The 20583-nt window shown below is 46.7% G+C and overlaps 1 protein-coding gene across 1 annotated transcript in view; it reads left to right on the plus strand.

The window, feature by feature from the left end:
* gli3 (GLI family zinc finger 3) overlaps positions 1 to 20251 on the plus strand; it is a 112522-nt gene extending 92271 nt beyond the window's left edge. Inside the window, exons 8-15 of the mRNA XM_086066330.1 lie at positions 1995 to 2232; positions 3557 to 3670; positions 5351 to 5491; positions 11937 to 12086; positions 12196 to 12360; positions 13362 to 13655; positions 15178 to 15562; positions 15667 to 20251. Coding sequence (XP_085922456.1) covers positions 1995 to 2232; positions 3557 to 3670; positions 5351 to 5491; positions 11937 to 12086; positions 12196 to 12360; positions 13362 to 13655; positions 15178 to 15562; positions 15667 to 17876 — 3697 coding nt within the window. The 3' untranslated portion in view covers positions 17877 to 20251. The remainder of the gene's footprint in view (positions 1 to 1994; positions 2233 to 3556; positions 3671 to 5350; positions 5492 to 11936; positions 12087 to 12195; positions 12361 to 13361; positions 13656 to 15177; positions 15563 to 15666) is intronic.
* The last annotated feature ends 332 nt before the right edge of the window (positions 20252 to 20583 follow it).

Here is a 20583-nt window from a genome sequence, read left to right on the forward strand (position 1 = left end):
ACAGAAAATTGTGTTCTATTGCTGTAAAAACATGGACTACCAAAAGAAAGATTAGAGTCTCTTCTGTCATCAGGAAAAAAAATATTTCTATCTGTTTCCGTTTTGCAGCAATTAGCATATAGCTACGTTTCATCATTATTCACAAATCTGTTGAAAACAGTGGAAAGAGCTTTTTGCAACTTGGCCCTGGTTGATCTCTTTTGCTCTGCTGCCACCTGCTGGTCGCTTTTGTAATAACTACCATTTCCTCAACCGTTCTCTGCAGTTGAGAGGCTGTATCAAATATCCTCTAGCATTTAAAATAAAAACATAAAAAACGTATAAATAAGTCTTTTGGACTTTTTTATAGAACGTATTTATACGTTTTTGGGAGCAAATGAGTTAAAATCATACATTTGCACCTTTTTTTTTTTTAAATAACTAATTTAATAAATGTAGTTTCATCCAAAAGTTGCATAATGATAATGTTTCAAATAATTTTATGTCTTAATATTTTATTTTTATTTTTAACGTTTAAAGATTTTCTTGTTTTGTACCAAAACATTTATTCCACCTGGCTGTGTTGGAATTATCCTTATGCATCTTTTTTTTGTATGTTTGTTCATATATTGAAGTCAATGAGGCTTCACCACAAGGTACACTGCAAAAAAAGTCAGCTGACTTACACCCCCCCCCCCCCCCCCCAGTGCAAGCTAACTACGCACTTGAAATAAACCTTCCTGTTTTGTGAAGCTTTGATGAATCCAGCTCAATTTCACACTTTTTATTTATCGTACGGATCGTTACTTGCGCCGAGGATTCGTCGTCGCCGCTAAAGCTTCGCCGCCGGCCCGGCTGGTTCCGGCATTAGCGCAACGTCGCCTCCTGTCAGATTGTCCTCGGGTGGGGTTGGGTGGGGGTGAGGATGGGGGGTGAGCGTCGACGACTCTCTGGTTGTTCATGTGTGGCTTCGCTGGAGTGATGAACAATTTTCTCATGCAGTAATTGGAACTTTTTTTTTTTTTTTAACCAAGTAGAGCTGTCAAAATTCATCGATCAATCGACAAGTAATTGCTTATCAAATTCATCGACAACTGTTGTCAACATTTTTTATTGAGAATTGGACTCTGATTTCAGCATATCAACAGTAATCTGTATCTTCAGTGTTAAATAAAAAATAAGACATTTGCAAACATCTTCTTTTGTTTTTTACTTTGGAAATCAATGACTTTTTTTTTATCACTATACGAATACGGAGTTCAAAATAAACAGCAGTCACTGGTTGATAAAGAGTAATTAGGGAAAACAAGCTTTTCTCATACACTTTAATGCAAAATTAATATGGACCAGATTAGTCGATTCATCTATCAATTATTCAAGTGATTAATCATGAATAATTCGAAAAAATTTCGATAATGACAGCACTAAAATTAAGACATTTTAATAAAATTTCTACTATTTAAATGTAGATTTTCTACATTTAAAAATAAATGTTGACTAATAAATAATTTAAAACAACTACAGAGTTAAAATTAATCAATTCAATAAATAAAATATTTGAGTAAATACTGATTATATTATATTTGTGTAATGTTAGGATTAAATAAAAAAATTAAGTATTTTTGAAATAATGTAGAAATTTTCAGTTTTATAGAGAAAAAAAAGATAAACAATGTAGAAATGATATGGATGTTATAGAAATACATTTTGAGTTTTGAGATGTGTAAAAAAGATGGAAAAATGACTCATTTTTATACTGTACATACAATACATATTTTTGTTATTAAAATGTTTATTTGTCTTAGATGAGCTCCTAAATAAGCCCGTAATGGGTTTATACCTCACCTTCACACGTGTTGTATTTATTTTATTTATTTATGAATTTTTACTGCCATATTTGTATTTTTTAAGATTGTGTGTAAATAAATAAACACAATTTTAAATAAGTAAATAGACAAAACTTTGGTTGAATTTATTTCTGTGACTTTCTTGTTTGGTGTGTGTCTCGTGGTTAGCCCGGCGTTGAGCTTCGCGTACCCGCCCACGCCGGTGGCCCTGCACATGCACCAGCAGCTGATGGGCCGCCAGCCGGGCATGGTGGGCTCCGCCTTCGGCCACAGCCCGCCGCTCATCCACCCGACGCCGGCCTTTGCCACACAGAGGCCCGTGTCCGGCTTCACGGCCGCCGCCGCCGCTGCCGCCGCCGGGCTGGTCGCCGGCGAACGCTCGGTCGTCTCGGGCGACTCCTCGCAGGTGAGACAAATGAGAATTGTTGGATCCGCACTTGTACTATTAGCCGTCCTTTTTTTTTTTTACATAAGCACAAGATGTTTAATGCCACACTCAGACTTTCATTCCGCTAGTTTAATGCTAATTCTAAAATAGGGGTCTGCCAAAAATCGATTCTCATAAGAATCACGATTCTCATTTAGATTCAGAATAGATTTTAAGATGTCCCCAAATTGTGTGTGCCTTTATTGGGAGCGCTGTTCATGTTGTACTCAATTTGGCCACTGAGGGGCAGTGTGGTTCCGCGCGTTCTGATACACTGTTAAATTGTAGCCACATTAGAGAGTAGAAGGAAAAAGTCACGATCAAGTGATGTCAATAAAAGTTGTATTTTTTGCAGCGTAGGAAAAGCATATGCCGGTGAGCAATGTTAAGATGCTTCTCTGTAAACATTCCTGAAGCGTTTTGTACGAATAGCCGTTCTTTTGAGTGATAAAAGTGCCGCGAGTAGAGCGCTAATTAGCATTAGCGAGTCAGACTGGAGTCGATCGTGACGATTCTTTGCACGTCTTATTAATTGAAGCAGAAATCATTGCCAATCAAATCATTCCGAATCGAAAATCGATTCGGAATCGAATCGCAGGCCCGAAAAATCGAAATCGACAGTCAAACATTCCCACCCCTGTTCTAAAAAGCATCTAAAAGGAGCAGCGATCAATTGATGCCATATGACAAAAACTTTTCAATTGTATTTAATTATATGATGTCATGAAAGGAATGCAACTGCTGTATCTGTACTTGTACTCGAGTAGAGCCTGCGAGTACTTTTGCCACCTCTGGCCATTCATCATGGCAGGTAATAGATAGCTGGCGCCGCACGCCAGCCGCGCCTGGCAAACGCTCGCCGTAGCGTCGGCCCTCCTGGGACTTCGGCCGCCCGACAACGGGGGGGGGCTTGTTAGCATCGCATTTCGCAGCGCGCTCCATTAATCACAAGAGAGGGGGGGGGGGTGCGGGGGGGGGGGGGGGGCTGATATTGACATGGATGGATGGACCAAAAGGGGGTTTTTACTTTGCTTTACCTGAAGACCCGCGTACGTGCGGGCCCACGTACGTATTCCGTCTTTATTACCGCTGCCGCGTCCCGCTCAAGTACGGCCAATATTAAATCAGGCTGAATGAAGCCGATGATGTTTGTCATGAATTCGGAGCCGTCTTTTGTGTACTTTGACTAATCTCGATATGGATTTGGGGGGTGGGGGGGTGGGGGGTGGGGGCACCTTTCATTGCGTAATGTTATTGATGTTTTTGCTTTTGAAGTTGACGCCATTGCGTTTCCCGCGTGCAGATGAAACCCACCAGCGAGTCGGCGGTGAGCAGCACCGGCGACCCGATGCACCACAAGCGCTCCAAAATGAAACCCGAGGAGGAGATGCCCAGCCCGGGAGCGCTCAGCATACAGGTACAGATGAGGCGCCACGTTATGACCTTTGACCTTATTTGGAACTTCGAGAAGCTGGACTTCTACCATTTTTTTGCCGTGACATATTTTGTTTTTCTTTTAGTTTTTCTTGTTACATGAAATTATTCATTTTTATTTATTTATTTATATTTAAGTCAAAGCTTTCTTGCATTACTTTGCAAATATCTTACTTTTTATTAGTAATGCATTTTAAAAAACAATTACAACATTTTATTTTAAATTTGTGGATTCCCTACTCCCTATTCCCTACTCAGTTTTTCCCTTTAATTTCTCAGTTGATTTCCCTTTAAGATTCTCCAAACCTTTTACATTTTAACAAATTGCTTTTATTGCATTTTTGTACCGCCATAAGAAATATTATTTTTCAATTAAATTGAATAAGAATAACTTTCTTCAATTTTTTTTAATCCCTTTTATTTTAAATATTTTTTTTTAATCCCCATTTTGAATTATTTGAATCCTATTTTTTGCAAGCACACTCCTATTTTTATACTAAATATTTTTGAGGGATGTCAGACAATTAAAATTTGTGGTCATAATTAATTGCATGACTTCAACAGTCAACTTAAGATTAATCGCAAATGTTGTATCTGTTCTAAATGTACAGTACAAAGTTTCCATACCCTTGTTAACATAAAAGTGTGAACAAATGTTAAACTAATAGAAATATGGCTGCGTCATTGATACAGTCATTTCATAAAATTGAGTTGTGAGTGTGATATTGATTTGTGTTGAGGTCATTTTTTTCTGCCACTAGATGGCATAATTGCATTTGTAAGACATTAATGACAGGTTAGTACATTTTTTCTTTTCATATTAAGAGCTATTTAATCTTTAATATGGAGTAACTTGTGAAATTCTGCACAATTTCAAAATTGTAAAATACAACTTGACTCCAGTCTCCACAAATATCTGCATTTTTAAATGTATTACTTCTCAATTTTGACGCGGACGTGAATTCTCCCAATACCGGCTTTCCAAGTAAGGGACGATCATTAATTGCGCATTTAAAGAAACGAGTGCCGTTAAAGGAACTTTACATTAACTCCAAATTTTGCACTAATTTCGCCACCCCTAATTTGTTATTTTATATTATTTATATTTATGTTATTTTTTAGTAACCCTTTTATTTTTGGATTCCGTTCACGAAATGCCAATATTTTCAATATTTTCTGTACACCCTGCAAATAGTGAGCCGCCGGCCATCTTGCCTTCGCCTGGTTGACTTTTACGTGCTCGAGGAAACGACGGCTCGTTCCGCTTGAACCCAAGGGTTCGTAAATGAAAAGAGTGGAGAGCGCGGTATGCGGCGATGGCGTAAAAGCCGAGGCCGAGACTTTCTGCTTTTTCAGCGAGTGTGGCAGTGAAACGTGCGTGCGTGCGTGCGCTAACGGAGCCGCCTGCGACGGGACGAGAGGCTCCCGTTACCTCCCGTGCTGGAAAAAGCCGTAAAAAGTGGGAGGAGTCTGCCTCTCAAGGCCTAAAGTCTCGGTGACTCGCGTCAAGCATGGAAAACTTTATATCTCGCTCTAAACTTCAAGATCTGTTTCGAACATCACATGTGAAAATATCCTCGTTTTTTTTTTTTTTTTTTTTTTTTTTTTTAAATTCTGCTCTGTTTGACCGGTAAATGTGTCAAATCTTGCGCTGGTGCGGCAGGATCACCCCGACGGCATGACGCTGGTGAAGGAGGAGGGCGACAAGGATGAAGGCAAACAAGAGCCCGAGGTGGTCTACGAGACCAACTGCCACTGGGAGAACTGCTGCCGCGAGTTCGATACTCAGGAACAGCTCGTGCAGGTAAAATGGACGTCACGTTGATAATGACGTTGAGATATATATATATATATATATATATGCCGTCGCCGTGCTCAACCGGCAAAATCATCTCCTGTCAGACACCAAGTTGGAGGAGGGCGCACGAAAAAAAAGGAGACGCGCGCGTGTGCGTGCGTGAGCGGATAGAACGATGGGGCGCTCGCTCTCCACGCTTGTCTGTTGGGCGTCTTGACACGGCAATCGTGGTGGTAACCTCTATCTATAATTGATATCCTCACCTGCCGCCCGCGTTTGAAGGGCGAGGCTCAAACGCTTGAGGGGCTTGACAACTTCTTGCGCCTCTTTCAGCTGGCGGGGGAAAGTGGGATGGGGGGGGGGGTGGGGGGTGAGGGGGGGGGGTCGCACTAGGTGGCCGCCTCAGCCACATTTAATACATTTGCTCACACATTTTTATTTGATTGTAATTTGGGTTTATTTAGGAAATATAGCACTTAAAACACACTTTTTATGTAAAGTTTGGAAAATGGATGGAAAGTAGCATTTCAATGTTTCTTTATGGCAAAATGACCAATTTTTTTTTATTTTCCAGGCAGAAACTTGCACATTCTAGCACTTATGATGTCAAATCTAGTGTTTATTGTGAAAAAACATACCATTCACATGAAAAAACACGGCATTACAGATGATTTTGAGGGCAAATGCTGCAGCCTTTACATTTTTGAATACAGATGTCTTGAGAAAAGATGATCCTTTAATGGCGCTTTTACAAAATATAACATTGATTGTAAAAAATAGAGCATTTACAGACTAATTTTTTTTTTTGGGGGAAACTTGTTTGCTCCCAAAAACGTATAAATACGTTCTATTTTAAATATTACCATGGTCCCCAAAACGTATTTATATGTTTAAAATTATTTTTAAATGAAACGCTAAAGCATACAGAAGGCTGCTCGCATCGCAGCAGGTGGCCGCGTGCGCCAACATTTTCTCCTTCCTTCCGATGAGCAACCAAATCCATTTTCTCTCAATTGTTTTTGCTATTTGATTTCTCATTTTCCACGCAGATTTGACGGCAAGATGTCTTTAAAAGTCGCCGCGTCCTCTAATTCAAGCGAACGCCGACGAGAACGCGCTCTTATCTGCTTTGTGCCTGCCCCCGCCCCCCCGCCCGCCCCCCTCCTCCTCAGTAATAGGATAAGTACAGTATTTGGACCACAGTGGGTCCCCCTCACAAGACTGCTGGAGGCTTTAAGAGGGGGGGTGGTCGGCTTGATGGGTTGTGGGGGGGGGGGATTTCCATATAAGCACAATGGAGCACACCCACCCCACCTCCGCATTTGTCTTCTGAAATTGCTTTAGGGGGGAATGCAGGAAAAAAAAAAGTCAAATGGTTGCGTATAGACCTCCGCTAATTTGGATCAGCACCAAGTTGTACATATCCATAGATGGCCTCCAATTGCCTGTATTTACTATTCACTGAGAAAGTGAGAAAGATGACCAAACAATTTTGTCCAAAACGTCTGTGTTTTTCACTAAAATGAATGAAAAGAAGAATTAATTTTCTTCAAAATCTGACCAAATTAAATTACATCAAATTATGAAAAATTGGAACGTCATAATTGGCCGATCTGCATCTGCAAAATAACTAATCCAAGATTTCTCAACATATACACATATTTTCAAATATTTTTAAATGATTTGTGTGTTGTCGTTTTTTGTTTTTTTTGGAAGCATTTCTACGGTTTAATTGTTAATTTTTTTCCCCAATACATTATATTGGCTGTCAATTATACATACATTTTGGCTATTTGTGGGTCGGTCCGGGAACGACTGTACAGTAGCTGAACAAGTTGTTTAAATATATTAATCCAACTTCTGATCGGATCAGTAAATTTCTTCTTTTTTTTTCTCGCGTATTACGTTTGAATGTATTTTCAAATACGTTTCCACATATTTGCAAGCACATTCAAACATATTTGAAAGTACGTTAGAACGTGCTTACTTAGCCGTTAAACTGCATTTAAAGTGTATTTTTGGATGTAGTTGCCAACAGAAAGTAAAAACCCTCCCACAATTTGGCTTTGTCCCCAGATGCTAGCTAGCGTGCTAGCTCCCCGCGTGCTCTTTTACCTGCTAGGGAGATAGCTAGCTAGCTAGCATCCGGAGATAAAGCCAAATTGTGGGAGGGTTTTTACTTTCTGGACCTGGATTTGCCACTTCTGCTTGCCTAATACCTTTCTTTAGATGTTTTCTCAAAATGTACTGGCTTCATTCTCTGTAAATGCAAAACCATTCCGGCAATGTCCTTGAAATCCACACACAACAAACAAAATCAATCAAAACAATAGCCCTGGCGCACTCCTTGGCGGAGGTAATGGAAGCATAAACAACCTTGTTGCTTGGAAGTATTTCCACGGAGGTGTACTGAGAATCGTTTCAACAAGCCGCCGCCGCCGCCGCCGCCGCCGCCGCCGCCGCCGCCGCCGCCGCCGCCGCCGCCGCCGCCGCCGCCGCCGCCGCCGCCGCCGCCGCCGCTTTGTGCTTGGCCTCATTTCGGGAATTAAGCCTTCACACCACCCTCGTCGCGCTCCACCTTGTTCAAAAAGCTCTGGGCGCATATTTTGCCAGCCTCAAACATGCCAAACGCCGGCGCCGCCCCGCGCCCCGCGCTACTTTATCGCCGGCGCCGATAAGATAAAGGCAGGATCTGTGCAATTTAGCTCACTTATCTGGCCCAGCCAGTCAGCACAAGCGAGGCGGGTGTCACTTTCACTTTGCGCTCTTTTATTTCATTGATTCCATTTGCGGCCCGCAATTGGACCCTCCGCTTGATTTTGGGGGGGGGGTGACCCTCAACACTCCTCCCCCCCCTCCCGCCACCACGCTCATTTTCACTTTCATTTTCCTCCCTGGCGTTTTTTTTTCCCCTCAGAGGGACGACTTTTTCAAGATAAGGCCTGGTGGCATCTTTAATGTCGAGCTTCAAGTGTTTTGTTTTTTTTCTCCAATCCCGCTTTCGCATAATGCCCTCGTATGGCCTTCCTACGCCATCTTGTATTGTTACTTACTTGTTAATTTTTGTGTGTGTGTGTGTGGGGGGGGGGGGGGGGGAATGCACAAAATGAATTCTTGCACTGAATTTGAGTTTGCTGTTCAGCAGTTTTGTTGTCCTTGAATAAAAATTGTTAGCACTTTGCACGGGGAAGAAAAAAAAATCACAGGTATTTTGTCCATATCTAAAATGGCATTTTAGTGCCACATCTGGTTAGGAAGTGCGTGCCCCCCCCCCCCCCCCCCCCCCCCAAGTAGCACAGATGAAAAATTACAGAGCGTCTTGGCCCGCGCGTACTCGCACACTTCAGTACATTTTTTTCTGAAATCAAAGAATATTCAAGTGTTTGTTGAATCATAGCTTGGATCGTTTTTGGAATCATGGGTTGTGATTTAAACTATTACGATAGAAGACATTTTTTTTTTTTTTGCAATTGGAGTAATCGAATGAAAAAGTTGCTTACATGGACGAGGGGCCTGCTGGCGTCATTAATGTTCAAGTGAAATAAACGCAGAATATCCGAGTAGAAACGGCAACACCCCCCCCCCCCCCCGCTCCCAACCCCCCCCCCCCCCCCCTCTTCGTCTAACTGCAGGCGCAGGCCTTTAATTGGTAAAATGCAGATTTTTTTTTTTTTTTTTTGATGGAGAGAAGGATTAGGCCGCTTATCGGCGTGGAGTATCTCGCCGCGAGATGAAAAGAGTGCGCTGAATTACACATGCCAACTACCCCCCCCCCACCCCTTTTTTTTGCAACTCAACCACCCCCCAACCAACTATCCGCCGCCTCCCCTCTTCCGTCTTTTGCCTCGCCTCCCCGCGCGTTTACAACAAAGCACTTTGGAGAGTGACATCACAAAAGAGCGTCTGATTTATTAGGCGGCCGTTTGATAAAAGCTAAACGACGTTGCGGGTCCCGAGGCTTGTTGGGGGGTGTTGGGGGGGGCGCAATTGCCGTGTAAACATTCTCACGCATGAGGGGCCGCGTCCCACCGAGACTTGTATAAAACGTGTGGTTTGTGCGTACTCTTATTCCATTCGCTAGTCACGATGCCGTTTTTGTGCTCAGGTCAAGTTCCTGTGTGAAATAAAAGTAGCACTTTGGCGTCATCTTTCTTCATTTAGACGGGTCGTTGTCCTGCCTAAAAGTATTGCTTAGTGCCATCTTTTATACGCTTTGGTACCACTAGAAAGGTAATTATAAACATTTTTAGGGTAAGACTCGATTACTCGTGGCCTTTTGGTGCCTGAGAATCCAGCGGCTGCGTACATTCCCCCCCCACCCCCCTCCCCGTTTGCGCACCCTGTCAGCCGCCCCCCCTCCGAAATCCATCTTGGTGGCGTTTTTACAGTTGTGGTCCGATAAGCTGGCAGGGGGAAGACGAATAAGCGGCGCGCCGCCGCTATCAGCACCTGTTTTGTCGATGTAGCCGGCTCTGCTCAGCATGGAGATTATTGATCCAATAAGAATTGCCATTAGCTTCCTCCGCTCGCTGTCAGCTGGCCGGCTCATGCATCACATCCGTCAAGCGCCTCCCTTCATTTGTACAAACACCAGCGCCGGCGAGTCCGCCGTCCGCCGCTGCCACGCGCGCCGCCCGTCCATCGCTCTCGGGGAGGATATCGAGCGGCCGGGCCGACAGAACGATCGGTCGCCGCGGGGATCCCCTAGCGAAGCGGCGGCTAAAGGGCCTCCGACCGAGGAGATCAATCTCCTGAGGCGAGGGTGGGGGAAGGGGGGGGGGGGGGCAGGCGGGGGGGACTTCACTAACGCTCATCGACCACACAATCATTTTCCACGGGATTAGTCTTGTTTTGTCACTTTAAAATGAAAAAAGTGCCATGTGAGAGTAATGGGGGGGGGGGGGGGGACACACTTTCCAATGAGCACACTTGTTCTCGCAGATGAGGCCTGGAGGGTGCGAGTGTTGCCAAAGTCGGATGCTTGGTGGCGGGTCAGTGGCGGGCCAAGGGGGCGGGGACAAAGATGCCATTGTCAAGCCTGCCCCCGGTCAGGATGTGACCCTGACAACTCCACGAAAGACTTTTAAGAGCTTTCATTGTCCGCAGCCTCTTCAAGACAATCCTGATTGGCCGCTCGAGGTCAAAGCTTGGTGTAAATTGTCTCCCAATACAAGCACATTGGTGACTTCATCTTAAAGATCCTAAAGAGGGGGCTCACTCATAAAACACTTTGTCCCTCTTTGGCTCTTTCAAAAGCTATAAAGTTGCAGCTAACCCGTAGATTGACCCTAAAAACTCAACCTAACCCTACTCGAAAAGAGAATCAAAAACCTAGCAAAAAAAGAATTCTTTGATTCTCTAATGCAACCTTATTCTTTATGCCCCAATGCTAAGAAGGGGAGGAAAACGTTTGGAAAAATAATGTTTTCGTTGCCCGAAAAGGAGCCTAAATCCTGAGCCATACCTAACCCCCAACTCTTAATCCCAACCCGAACCCTACACAAGTAAGGGTAACCCCAAACCCTTAACACCAAACCTTTTAGCCAGATCTGCACCATAAATGAATGCTTCTTTGGCCCACAAAGTTCTTTTCTGAGTCATTCTGTATTTTTCTTTGCGGTTCTTCGATGTCACAAACAACCTATCAAGTACGAGCGCACAATTTTGAAGTCTTCCTGGTTGTTAAGCCCCGTTTAGGAGTGTTCCAGGACATAACACCCCAACGCCGTCAAGTCCCAATAGACACCAAATTTGATGAAAGAAATTGACTTCGACCTTCCTGGGTGGAGTTTGCATGTTCTCCCCGTGCCTGCGTGGCTTTTCTCCGGGTACTCCGGTTTCCTCCCACATTCCAAAAACATGCATGGCAGGTGAATTGGACACTCCAAAATTGTCCATAGGTGCGATTGTGAGTATGGTTGTTCGTCTCTGTGTGTGCCCTGCGATTGGCTGGCAACCAGTTCAGGGTGTACCCCGCCTACTGCCCGAAGCCAGCTGGGATAGGCTCCAGCAACCCCCGCGACCCTTGTGAGGACAAGCGGTACAGAAAATGGATGGATGGATGGACTTATGTACAATATTCACTATTTTAGAGTTATAATGAACTCACAACTGAACAAAAAGGACTTTTGGGTGAACCAAGGCCAAAACAACAAACGGAATATTTCTTACTGGTCATCGTTGATCTGCTTTTAAAAGCCTCGGAAGCCACCAATCAGGGGATCCGATGTCCATCCACCAAAGTAGAACGACCTCCCACAGACTTACAAGCGACGCGAGCAGAACAAAAAAAATGCGTGACTTCGGTACCCGCGTACAAGATCTGTTCCAAATTGTCAAGTGGTTTCCCTTGACCCGCGCCACCAAACGTCTGCAAAGGTTTCCGCGCAAATTCCGTCACCGCGGATGAAAACCTGAACTGCGTCCGTCGCGCGTGTGTGTGTGTTTGCAGCACATCAACAACGACCACATCCACGGGGAGAAAAAGGAGTTTGTGTGTCGCTGGGAGGAATGCTCCAGGGAGCAGAAGCCCTTCAAGGCCCAGTACATGCTGGTGGTCCACATGCGGCGGCACACTGGCGAGAAGCCTCACAAGTGCACGGTAAACGCTCAAACCGCCGTTGGACTGACTTGACTGACTCCTGACGTGTTTATGTGAAATGAAAAAGAAAGTCTTAAAGACGGCGGATGCTGCTTGTCTCGTTTTCCAGTTCGAGGGCTGCGCAAAGGCTTATTCCCGTCTGGAGAATCTCAAGACCCACTTGCGCTCGCACACGGGCGAGAAGCCGTACGTGTGCGAGCACGAAGGCTGCAACAAGGCTTTCTCCAACGCCTCGGACCGAGCCAAGCATCAAAACCGGACGCACTCAAACGAGGTACGCTTCCATGTACTCACTGAGCCAGTTTTGTCCTTACTGTGACATTGGACAGTTACGGACGTTATATCGCAGTAACCATGGATAGTAACGGACGATACAACAGGATAACCACGTACGGTTACGGACGTTATATCGCAGTAATCATATTTCGGTTCTGGATGTTGCTGGAACCTCAGACGGTTATTAACGTTGCAGTCACTATGGACGGTTACGGATTATTCCGTTCCGTCTTCAATTCCGCTTATCCGGGGTCGGGTCGCAGGGGGCAGCAGCTTTAGCAGGGAAGCCCAGACTTCCCTCTCCCCAGCCACTTCAGCCGGCTCCTCCGACGGGATCCCAAGGCGTTACCCAAGCCAGCCGTGAGACGTAGTCTTCTCCGGCGTGTCCTGGGTCGTCCCCGGGGCCTCCTGCCGTTAGGACATGCCCGGAACACCTCCCCAGGGAGGCGCCCAGGAGGCATCCGAACCAGATGCCCGAGCCACCTCAACCGTGATATATAATCCGTAAACCCATGTCTAGTTCTGGGGACATGGGTTACGGATTATATATCACGGTAACCTCAGAAGGTTATTGCCGTTATATTGCGGACGGTTACGGGACAAAAGTATCGCGGCCATCATGGATGGTTACAGACGTTATATCGTGGCAAACATTGGCAGTTACCGACAATATATTGCGTTAACCTTAGACCAGTGGTGGGCAAACTCGGTCCTCGAGGGCCGGAGTCCTGCAGGTTTTGGAGGTTTCCTTGCTGCAACGCAGCTGATTCCAATCAACAGGATTGTTACCAAGCTTATGCAGAGCTTGCTGATGAGCTGATCATATATCAGCTGTGTTGGAGAAGGGAAACCTCCAAAACCTGCAGGACTCCGGCCCTCGAGGACCGAGTGTGCCCACCCCTGCGGCTTAGACGGTTACATACATTGCATCGCTGTAATCTGGCTTTGTCTCAAAGCCAAGTCTGACTACGTTCTATTCTTTTATGTATTCATTGTCAGAAACCCTACGTGTGTAAGATCCCCGGTTGCACTAAGCGCTACACGGACCCCAGCTCGCTGCGCAAGCACGTGAAGACGGTACACGGGCCCGAGGCGCACGTCACCAAGAAGCAGCGCGGCGATTACCCGCGGCCCTCGGCGCAGCCCCGCGAGCCGGGCGCTAACGGCCAGGGACACTCGCCGGGCCAGCTGGGCCTGGGCGGCTACGCGGACCAGAGGGAGTACAGCAACCACGTTGCCTCCAAGCAGGACGACTGTCTGCAGGTCAAGTCCATTAAGACGGAGAAGCCCATGGTGAGACTCCAGCTCAAGATGGGCTTTAGTACAAACTTGAGTGTGTTTTTAAATGGAACTCCAGTTGGGGTCCCCCTTGGTGTGGTTCAGTTGGACAGGTGCAACATAAAAAAAAAAAACGGCTGGACTTCCTTCCCAATGCATTCACACTCTTTTGTAATTTGAAGTCTTTGCTTTGTCAAAACCGTCACAGCTTTGTGTCTTTTGTACAACTAGTAGATTTTTGCCAAACCAAAAATACACACCAGGGGCGACAGTTTTTTACTTTAATTATTATTTTTTTTTTTTTAACAAAGCCATTGAGTGATTGATCTCTGAATGCGCCCGAAACTTCTTCTAACGAGTGCATGTTCTCTTCTATCCGATGCTTTGCGCATTGCGCTTGTTGTCTTCTAAGGACAGTGGGTGATCAGGTGAGACGGGCGTCCTCCGACTTCACACGTCTCGTGACTCATTTCATCACAAACGTCACCGTTTCATTCGTCTCAACTTTCCCTCCATTCACATTTAGGAAGTTCAAGAGGCAGCTTGTGATTGGCCAAACTCATCAAAACGGGATGATCATTGAAACGTCTCCAAATGCCGCCCCCCCCCCCCAAAAAAAAAATCTGATTCTGACAAAACCAAATGAGTTAGCAGACGGCGTCGCCAGAGGTCGTCGTCCTTTTTATCCGTCCTGTGAAAGCGTCCCGAACGTAAACGTGTCCTTTTGTTCATCTCAAGTGGAGTCTAATTCTACTTTGAAACCCTTTGAAACTTAATTTGAAAAACCCTCCCCTATTCTCAACACAATTTTGAGACCCTAACCCTCGTTTGGAAGCGGACAAATTCCTGGAGGCCAATAAATGCATGAATGCTGTTTGGTCCTATGAAGTCATCGGAAAAAGTGCATGTAAAGATGGTGTTGTGAAGGCTTTTTTTGGTGCATGTTGATGTGTTGTGCTCTGAGACTGACTGGCGACCGGTCCACGGTGAAACCCGCATTTGCTCTTTCCGCATGTACTCGTGCTTACTCCTGCATGTTCGATTCACTGAGTCAGGGGTGCTCAAGTTCGGTCCTCGAAAGCCCCTATCCAGCCTGTTTTCCATTTTTCTCTCCACGAGCACACCTGATTCATGATCAGGATCGTTATCAGGCTTCTGCAAAGCTTGCTGATTAGCTGATCATTAGATTCAGCTGTGCTGCAAGAGGGAAACATGGAAAACAGGCTGGATAGGGACTCTCGAGTTGTCCATAGATGTGTTCTTCCCCCCCAAAAAAAATTATCCAGGATAGGCTTCAGCTCACTCAAAAGAGCAAAATCTGATTCATAACATGAAATGTTAAGGGTAATGCAAAAGGTTCCAGGTGGAACACCAGGGTGGATATTTTTTTTTTACATTTTTTACATTTTAGTTTTACTGCTTCCATGAGAACTAAACTATGGCTTAGTCACAGAAAGCCACAAAATCCCAAAAGAGACATTGCTACGCGAGTAAGTAAAATTCTGGTGTACCCCCCCCCCCTTGCCCCCACCCCCAGACGTCTCAGCCAAGCCCTGGCAGTCAGTCTACATGCAGCAGTGACCAGTCCCCCGTCAGCGTCTATCCCAACGGTGGAGTCCAGTTTACTGTGAGCGCCGGACGCTTACCAGGGGAGGGGCTGGACGAGGAGGGCGAGGAGGAGGAAGGGGTCGAAGGGGGCCGGCGAGGCGGGCCGGTGCCCGTCATGGACTCCACTGTCTCCACGGCGACGGCGGCCACGCTGACCCTGCGGGCGCGGCGCGGCGTGGGCCGCCCCCTGCGCTGGATGGAGCACCTGAAGATGGAGAGGCTGAAGCAGGTGAACGGAACCACGCCCGGCCTGGGGCCCCTGGCTCCCACGCCGCCCCCCAAGGGGTCCGCGCTCGCCGGCATCCAGGGGAAGGGTGAGTCCTATTCTCAAGTCTTACACGGTTACTCGGTTGAAGTGCTAAAAAAAAAAATTGGAGTTGAGTTTTGAAGTCCACCGTTCGTGTTTGTGTCCTGTCAGGATGTTGCCTGGGCAAGCAGTGGTTGTCAGCCGTTCCTCAGCCCCCCGCACCCCCCGAGCTGGGCGGCACAACTGAGTTAACGATGCTCAACTTGCTGCGGGACCGGCGCGACAGCAGCGGGAGCGCCGCCAGCTCGGCCTACCTGAGCAGCAGCCGGCGCTCCTCGGGCATCTCGCCGTGCTTCTCCAGCCGGCGCTCCAGCCAGGCGTCCCAGAGCGACGGCACGGCAGCCGCCTCCCACCACCGCCGCCGCCACAATCTCAGCTCCACCGACTCGTACGACCCCATCTCTACCGACGCCTCCCGCCGCTCCAGCGACGCTAGTCACTACGGAGGCGGGGCGGCAGGGAGTGGCGGCCCACTTTCCGGCGGTGTCTACGGGGCTGCGTGGGGAAGCGGAGACCTTGGAGGCTCTCGGGGAATGCTCACTTTGACCCCTGCGCAGCACTACCAGCTGAAGGCCAAGTACGCCGCGGCAACCGGTGGCCCGCCGCCCACGCCCCTACCCAACATGGAGCGCATGAGCCTCAAGGCCCGTATGGCTATGATGGACGAAGGCGGAGCCGACCAGCCTTTGCCACCCCTCGTCGGAGCACACCGCTGCGCCGAGACTGCTAACGGCTTCGTGGGACATTCAGGCTACAGGAGGAGGGTCTTCTACCCTGGCGAGGGGCCCGCGACGGGCAACCGCAGGGCCAGCGACCCGGTGCGTTCGCAGCCTTCGGACCTTTGCGCTCTGCCCCCCGTGCAGCGCTTCAACAGCCTGAGCAACCTCCACCCGCTTCCGCCTCTCTGCCAGCAGCAGCCGCAGTCCCTCGACGTGCGCAACCTGAGCCTGCAGAATTACACCCGCTCCGAGGGGAACCTTCAGAGGGGCTCGCAGCACCCCTCTCACACCCCCAGCATTGCCGAGCACGCCGCTTTGGAAGCTCTGGCCATGGAAGCCGAAGGAGGGGCGTTCTCTCTCCTCGGGGATGAAGACATCCTTCCGGACGACATGGTGCAGTATCTCCGATCCCAAGTCCAGGCAGACGGTGGACCATACGTGCACATCGAGGACCAAATAGTCTCCGGCGAACACTCGATGAACGGGACGGAGGAGACCGATTTCCAGGCCAACCTCTGCCTCCAGGAACAGCAGCCGATGGTCCAGAGGGCGAGCCCCAGCTTGCTTCCCATCCAGTGGAACGAAGTCAGCTCCGGGAGCGCCGAGCGCTCGCCGCAGAGGGATCGCAACTGCGCAAGCTGGTCCGGCGGGCAGGCCTCCTCGGAGCCTTTTGGCCGGTTCGGAAACATGCTGGTGCAGCAGAACGGGCCGCTGGGTTTCCACAGCAGTTGCTGCCAGGCCGAGCTGACGCAAGGCCCCGCGGCGGTGAAGCTGGAGACGTCCCCCAACAACTCGTGCATGGAGACCACCAGAGGAGCCGCGCCAAACGTTTTCGCCAGGCCTCACTTCCCCAAGGCCGCCGATGGACCTCTTCCGCACCCAACTTCCAGAACGCTGAACCACTTCCAGCAGCACCTCAACAGCAGAGTCGCCTGCCACGCCCTGACTCGAGCCTCCATGAACAACCTCCAAAACTTCTCCCAAGAGAAAGTCCATCAACCCAATCAGCAAAGACCACGCCCGCCCGTCAGCTCTCACCGGAACATGATGAGGAACCATCTCAACCCCAGAAGCTGCACTGAAGTCCCGCAGCAACTGCAGAACCTCTGTTCCCTGAAGCTGGAGGCTCCAGACCACGGATACCTCCAGCCAGACTTCGGTGATCCCGTTTCCTTCCAGCAAACGGATCCCAAGGTGGCCTCGTTCCCCAGCGTGGAAGACCACTACTTGCTGGACGCTGTCGATGGCGGCGGCGGTCCGAACGACTCCGTCTCCCTCCTATCTCCCGCCTCCGACCATGTGACCAGCACGGTAGAGGGCGGCGGGATGGTTCCGACGGCCGCGTTGGACGACGGCGTCGCTCTGGACTTTGGCGCCATGATGGAGGACGGCTTCGACCAAGGCAGCCTGGTGTCGGGTCCGTTGAGCCCTTCCATTTTCCAGGCTCTGTCCAGGACCTCGTCGCGGCTGACCACCCCTCGGGCGTCGGCCGCCTTCACGGCCGCGGTGGCCCCCGGCGTCAACAACATGGCCATCGGCGACATGAGCTCTCTCCTCAGCAGCCTGGCTGAGGAGAGCAAGTTCCTCGCCATCATGCAATAGTCCCCCTCGCCTCTCCGCTTTCTCCTCTCGGGACACAAAATGGTGCATGTGAAGGCAAAACGTGGTCATTATCAGAACTCTTGAAAAAGATTTCCTCTCATGGAAAAGTGGGATGAACATGATGTATAAATAAAAAATAGTTGTATTCCTTTTTCAGGAATGAAGGCTGTTTTTTTTTGTTTTTTTTACTTCACTTTTTTTCACAAGCAGTATTCTTGCGTATTGTTGCTGTTTTGTTGTACGCGCTCTTAGTAAAATGGTAACCAAGCCCTCTTCAAACCCCAAATAGCCGACTTGCCGTGTCTTTTCCTGCACGGCTTCCTTCTCGGGGCTTTTTTTTTTTGGTGGGTCTGCTCATGAAAGACACGCCCAAGAAATGTTAAGTTGCGAAGTGATTGATGATTGGATATTCAAAACCTTTTTGAGTCGTCAAATTTCGCAGCCAGGCTCCATACGCAAAGACGATGACTTAAATATTTGCTCATTTCACGTCACATTTCTGTCAAGTTAAGTTTGTTCAAATTGTCTAGTAGTCAAAATCTCTAGGACAAATTTGCCATTTAATAATCCAAGGAAAGACAAAATGTCCCTGAAATGGCCGCTTCAAACCAAAATGACTTTCTGTGTCTTGTCAAGCTAAGGTTCTTGAGACTTTTTTTGTGGGTCTATTTATTATGAACATGCCTACAAACTTTTATGTTGCTAAGTGAAACTGGCTCCAGGCGCGGGATTTTTTTTTCAAAGACCCTTCAGAAATAGCCAAAATGATCCTAAAATGGCCGCTTCAATTTAAACCAAAATGGCTGCCTTCCTGTGTCTTTTCAGGCATGGCTTTTTGAGAAGTTTTTTGTTGGTCAGCTCATGATTGACACGTCTACCAAACTTCACGTTGTAAGTGAAACTGATTTTTATAAAAATTATTATTATTAAAAATGAGACGCTATTGTTGGTCTTTGAAGTGTTTTTGTAAATAGTTAAACTGGTAGCGTTCTTGGGTCATTTTGGGCATTGTGTCTTGAGACTTTTTTTGTGGCTAATCATGATAGGTGCGTCTACCAAATTTCACACTATTAATTGAAACTGGCTTTGGGGGCCGCATTTTTAAAAGGTCCACTGCAACGAGCCGAAATGACCCTAAAATGGCCGCTTTAATTAAAAACCAAAATTACAGACTTCCTGCATCTTTTCAGGTGTGACTTCATGAGGCTTTTTTTTGTGGGTCTACTGTCATGACTGACATTTCTCCCTCATTTTAAGTTGCAAGGTGAAACTAGCTTCGGGGGCTGAATTTTCAAATATTTGTTGGTTGGTTGCATCATCTTTTGACACATTCAGGAAGATCTTTTAATGGCTCCTGATGGGAAAAAAGGTCTCCCAGCACACATTTCCTGTCAGTGTTTCTACCCGGTGATGTTTTTAAGAGGAAGAAAAAAAGTCAACGCGGCTGAAACAGTCAAGTATTTTGATTGACTTTGTCTGGTGGGCTTCACCGGTGTATATACTGTAACGGTGTTTTTATATTCTCCTTTTTCAGGTGCTTACTGACATATACGTACTTTTTTGTCTTAATGGATGCTGACGCTGGTCCAACAGCACATGATGAGCTCATGACTTTTTTTTTCTTTTTTTTTAATGTTGTACAGTGATGTTTGATTATTTTTTTATGCTTTTGTCTTCTCCAAAGCTCTTAAATTCCGAATGTGTACCGCCGTCAAGTATTGCAGAGACGTCGTCGCCAGTGTTAGTCTTATTGTTGCTTTGCCTTTTATTTTTCATTTGTACGCGTGCACAATATCAAAAGTAGTTTAGCGTCAAAGCAATGAGGTACAAGTTGTTGTTGTTTAGTTGTTTTTTTTTTGGGGGGGGGGGGTACTTTTTTTTTGTAGCAGGGCATTGATGTTTTGTTTCAATGAATAATGGAGGGAACAAATATTTCCTTTGAAAGGAGGAAATTGCATTGAGGTATGTGCCTTATACGTTTCAGTAAAGAGAAGAAACACTGCCAATCTTCCATTGTGAATAATGAAGAACAAAAACAAAAATGAACGTGAAAATAAACATTTATATTAAAAAAATGTCCAATTATGGTAAAAGTCCAGATTTGTCAAACCCATTCTCATTTCATTTTGTTTCCACATTTTACTGTGCTTTCTTTTTATATATAAATATAAGTATACAAATATATATATATATAAAAAAGTGTCCATATGTTACGCTTTGTGTAGGAAAAAAGGGGAACGGACTTCCTGGGGCCAGCCAGGGGCCTCCCTCATTGGCCCGTTAAGCCAGCCAGAGGGGCCGCTCGCTCGCTAGCTCGGCTCTTTTATAACTTGACTCCAAATGTTTGTATGGTTTTAATAAAAATGGAAATTATATTTTGACTCTGTGTTTTTCTTTCATTTCAAAATAGGAATGGATCTTTAATACATTAATATCGATGTATTTGAATGTGTGGGTCAATGATTAGAAACCACTGACATGATTTAATTCTGAATGTCAATACAGAATTGTAAGGTTTTAAGCATATGTTTTCCAGTGACGTGCGATCAGGATAGTCAAGGTAGGCACTGCCTACCCCAGGCTGAAATGAAAGTTGAAACCGTTTGGCCTGTTTATTTTAAATATTTCTTTCATTTTATAAAGCCTACACTACCTATAGGTTTAAAAGTGATTTTCATACCTCAATTAAAAATGACTCGTTACTTTT

This window comes from Leptonotus elevatus, chromosome 21 (genome assembly GCF_054856555.1).
Source record: "Leptonotus elevatus isolate MCC_2025b chromosome 21, RoL_Lele_1.0, whole genome shotgun sequence".
NCBI classification, from domain to species: Eukaryota; Metazoa; Chordata; class Actinopteri; order Syngnathiformes; family Syngnathidae; genus Leptonotus; species Leptonotus elevatus.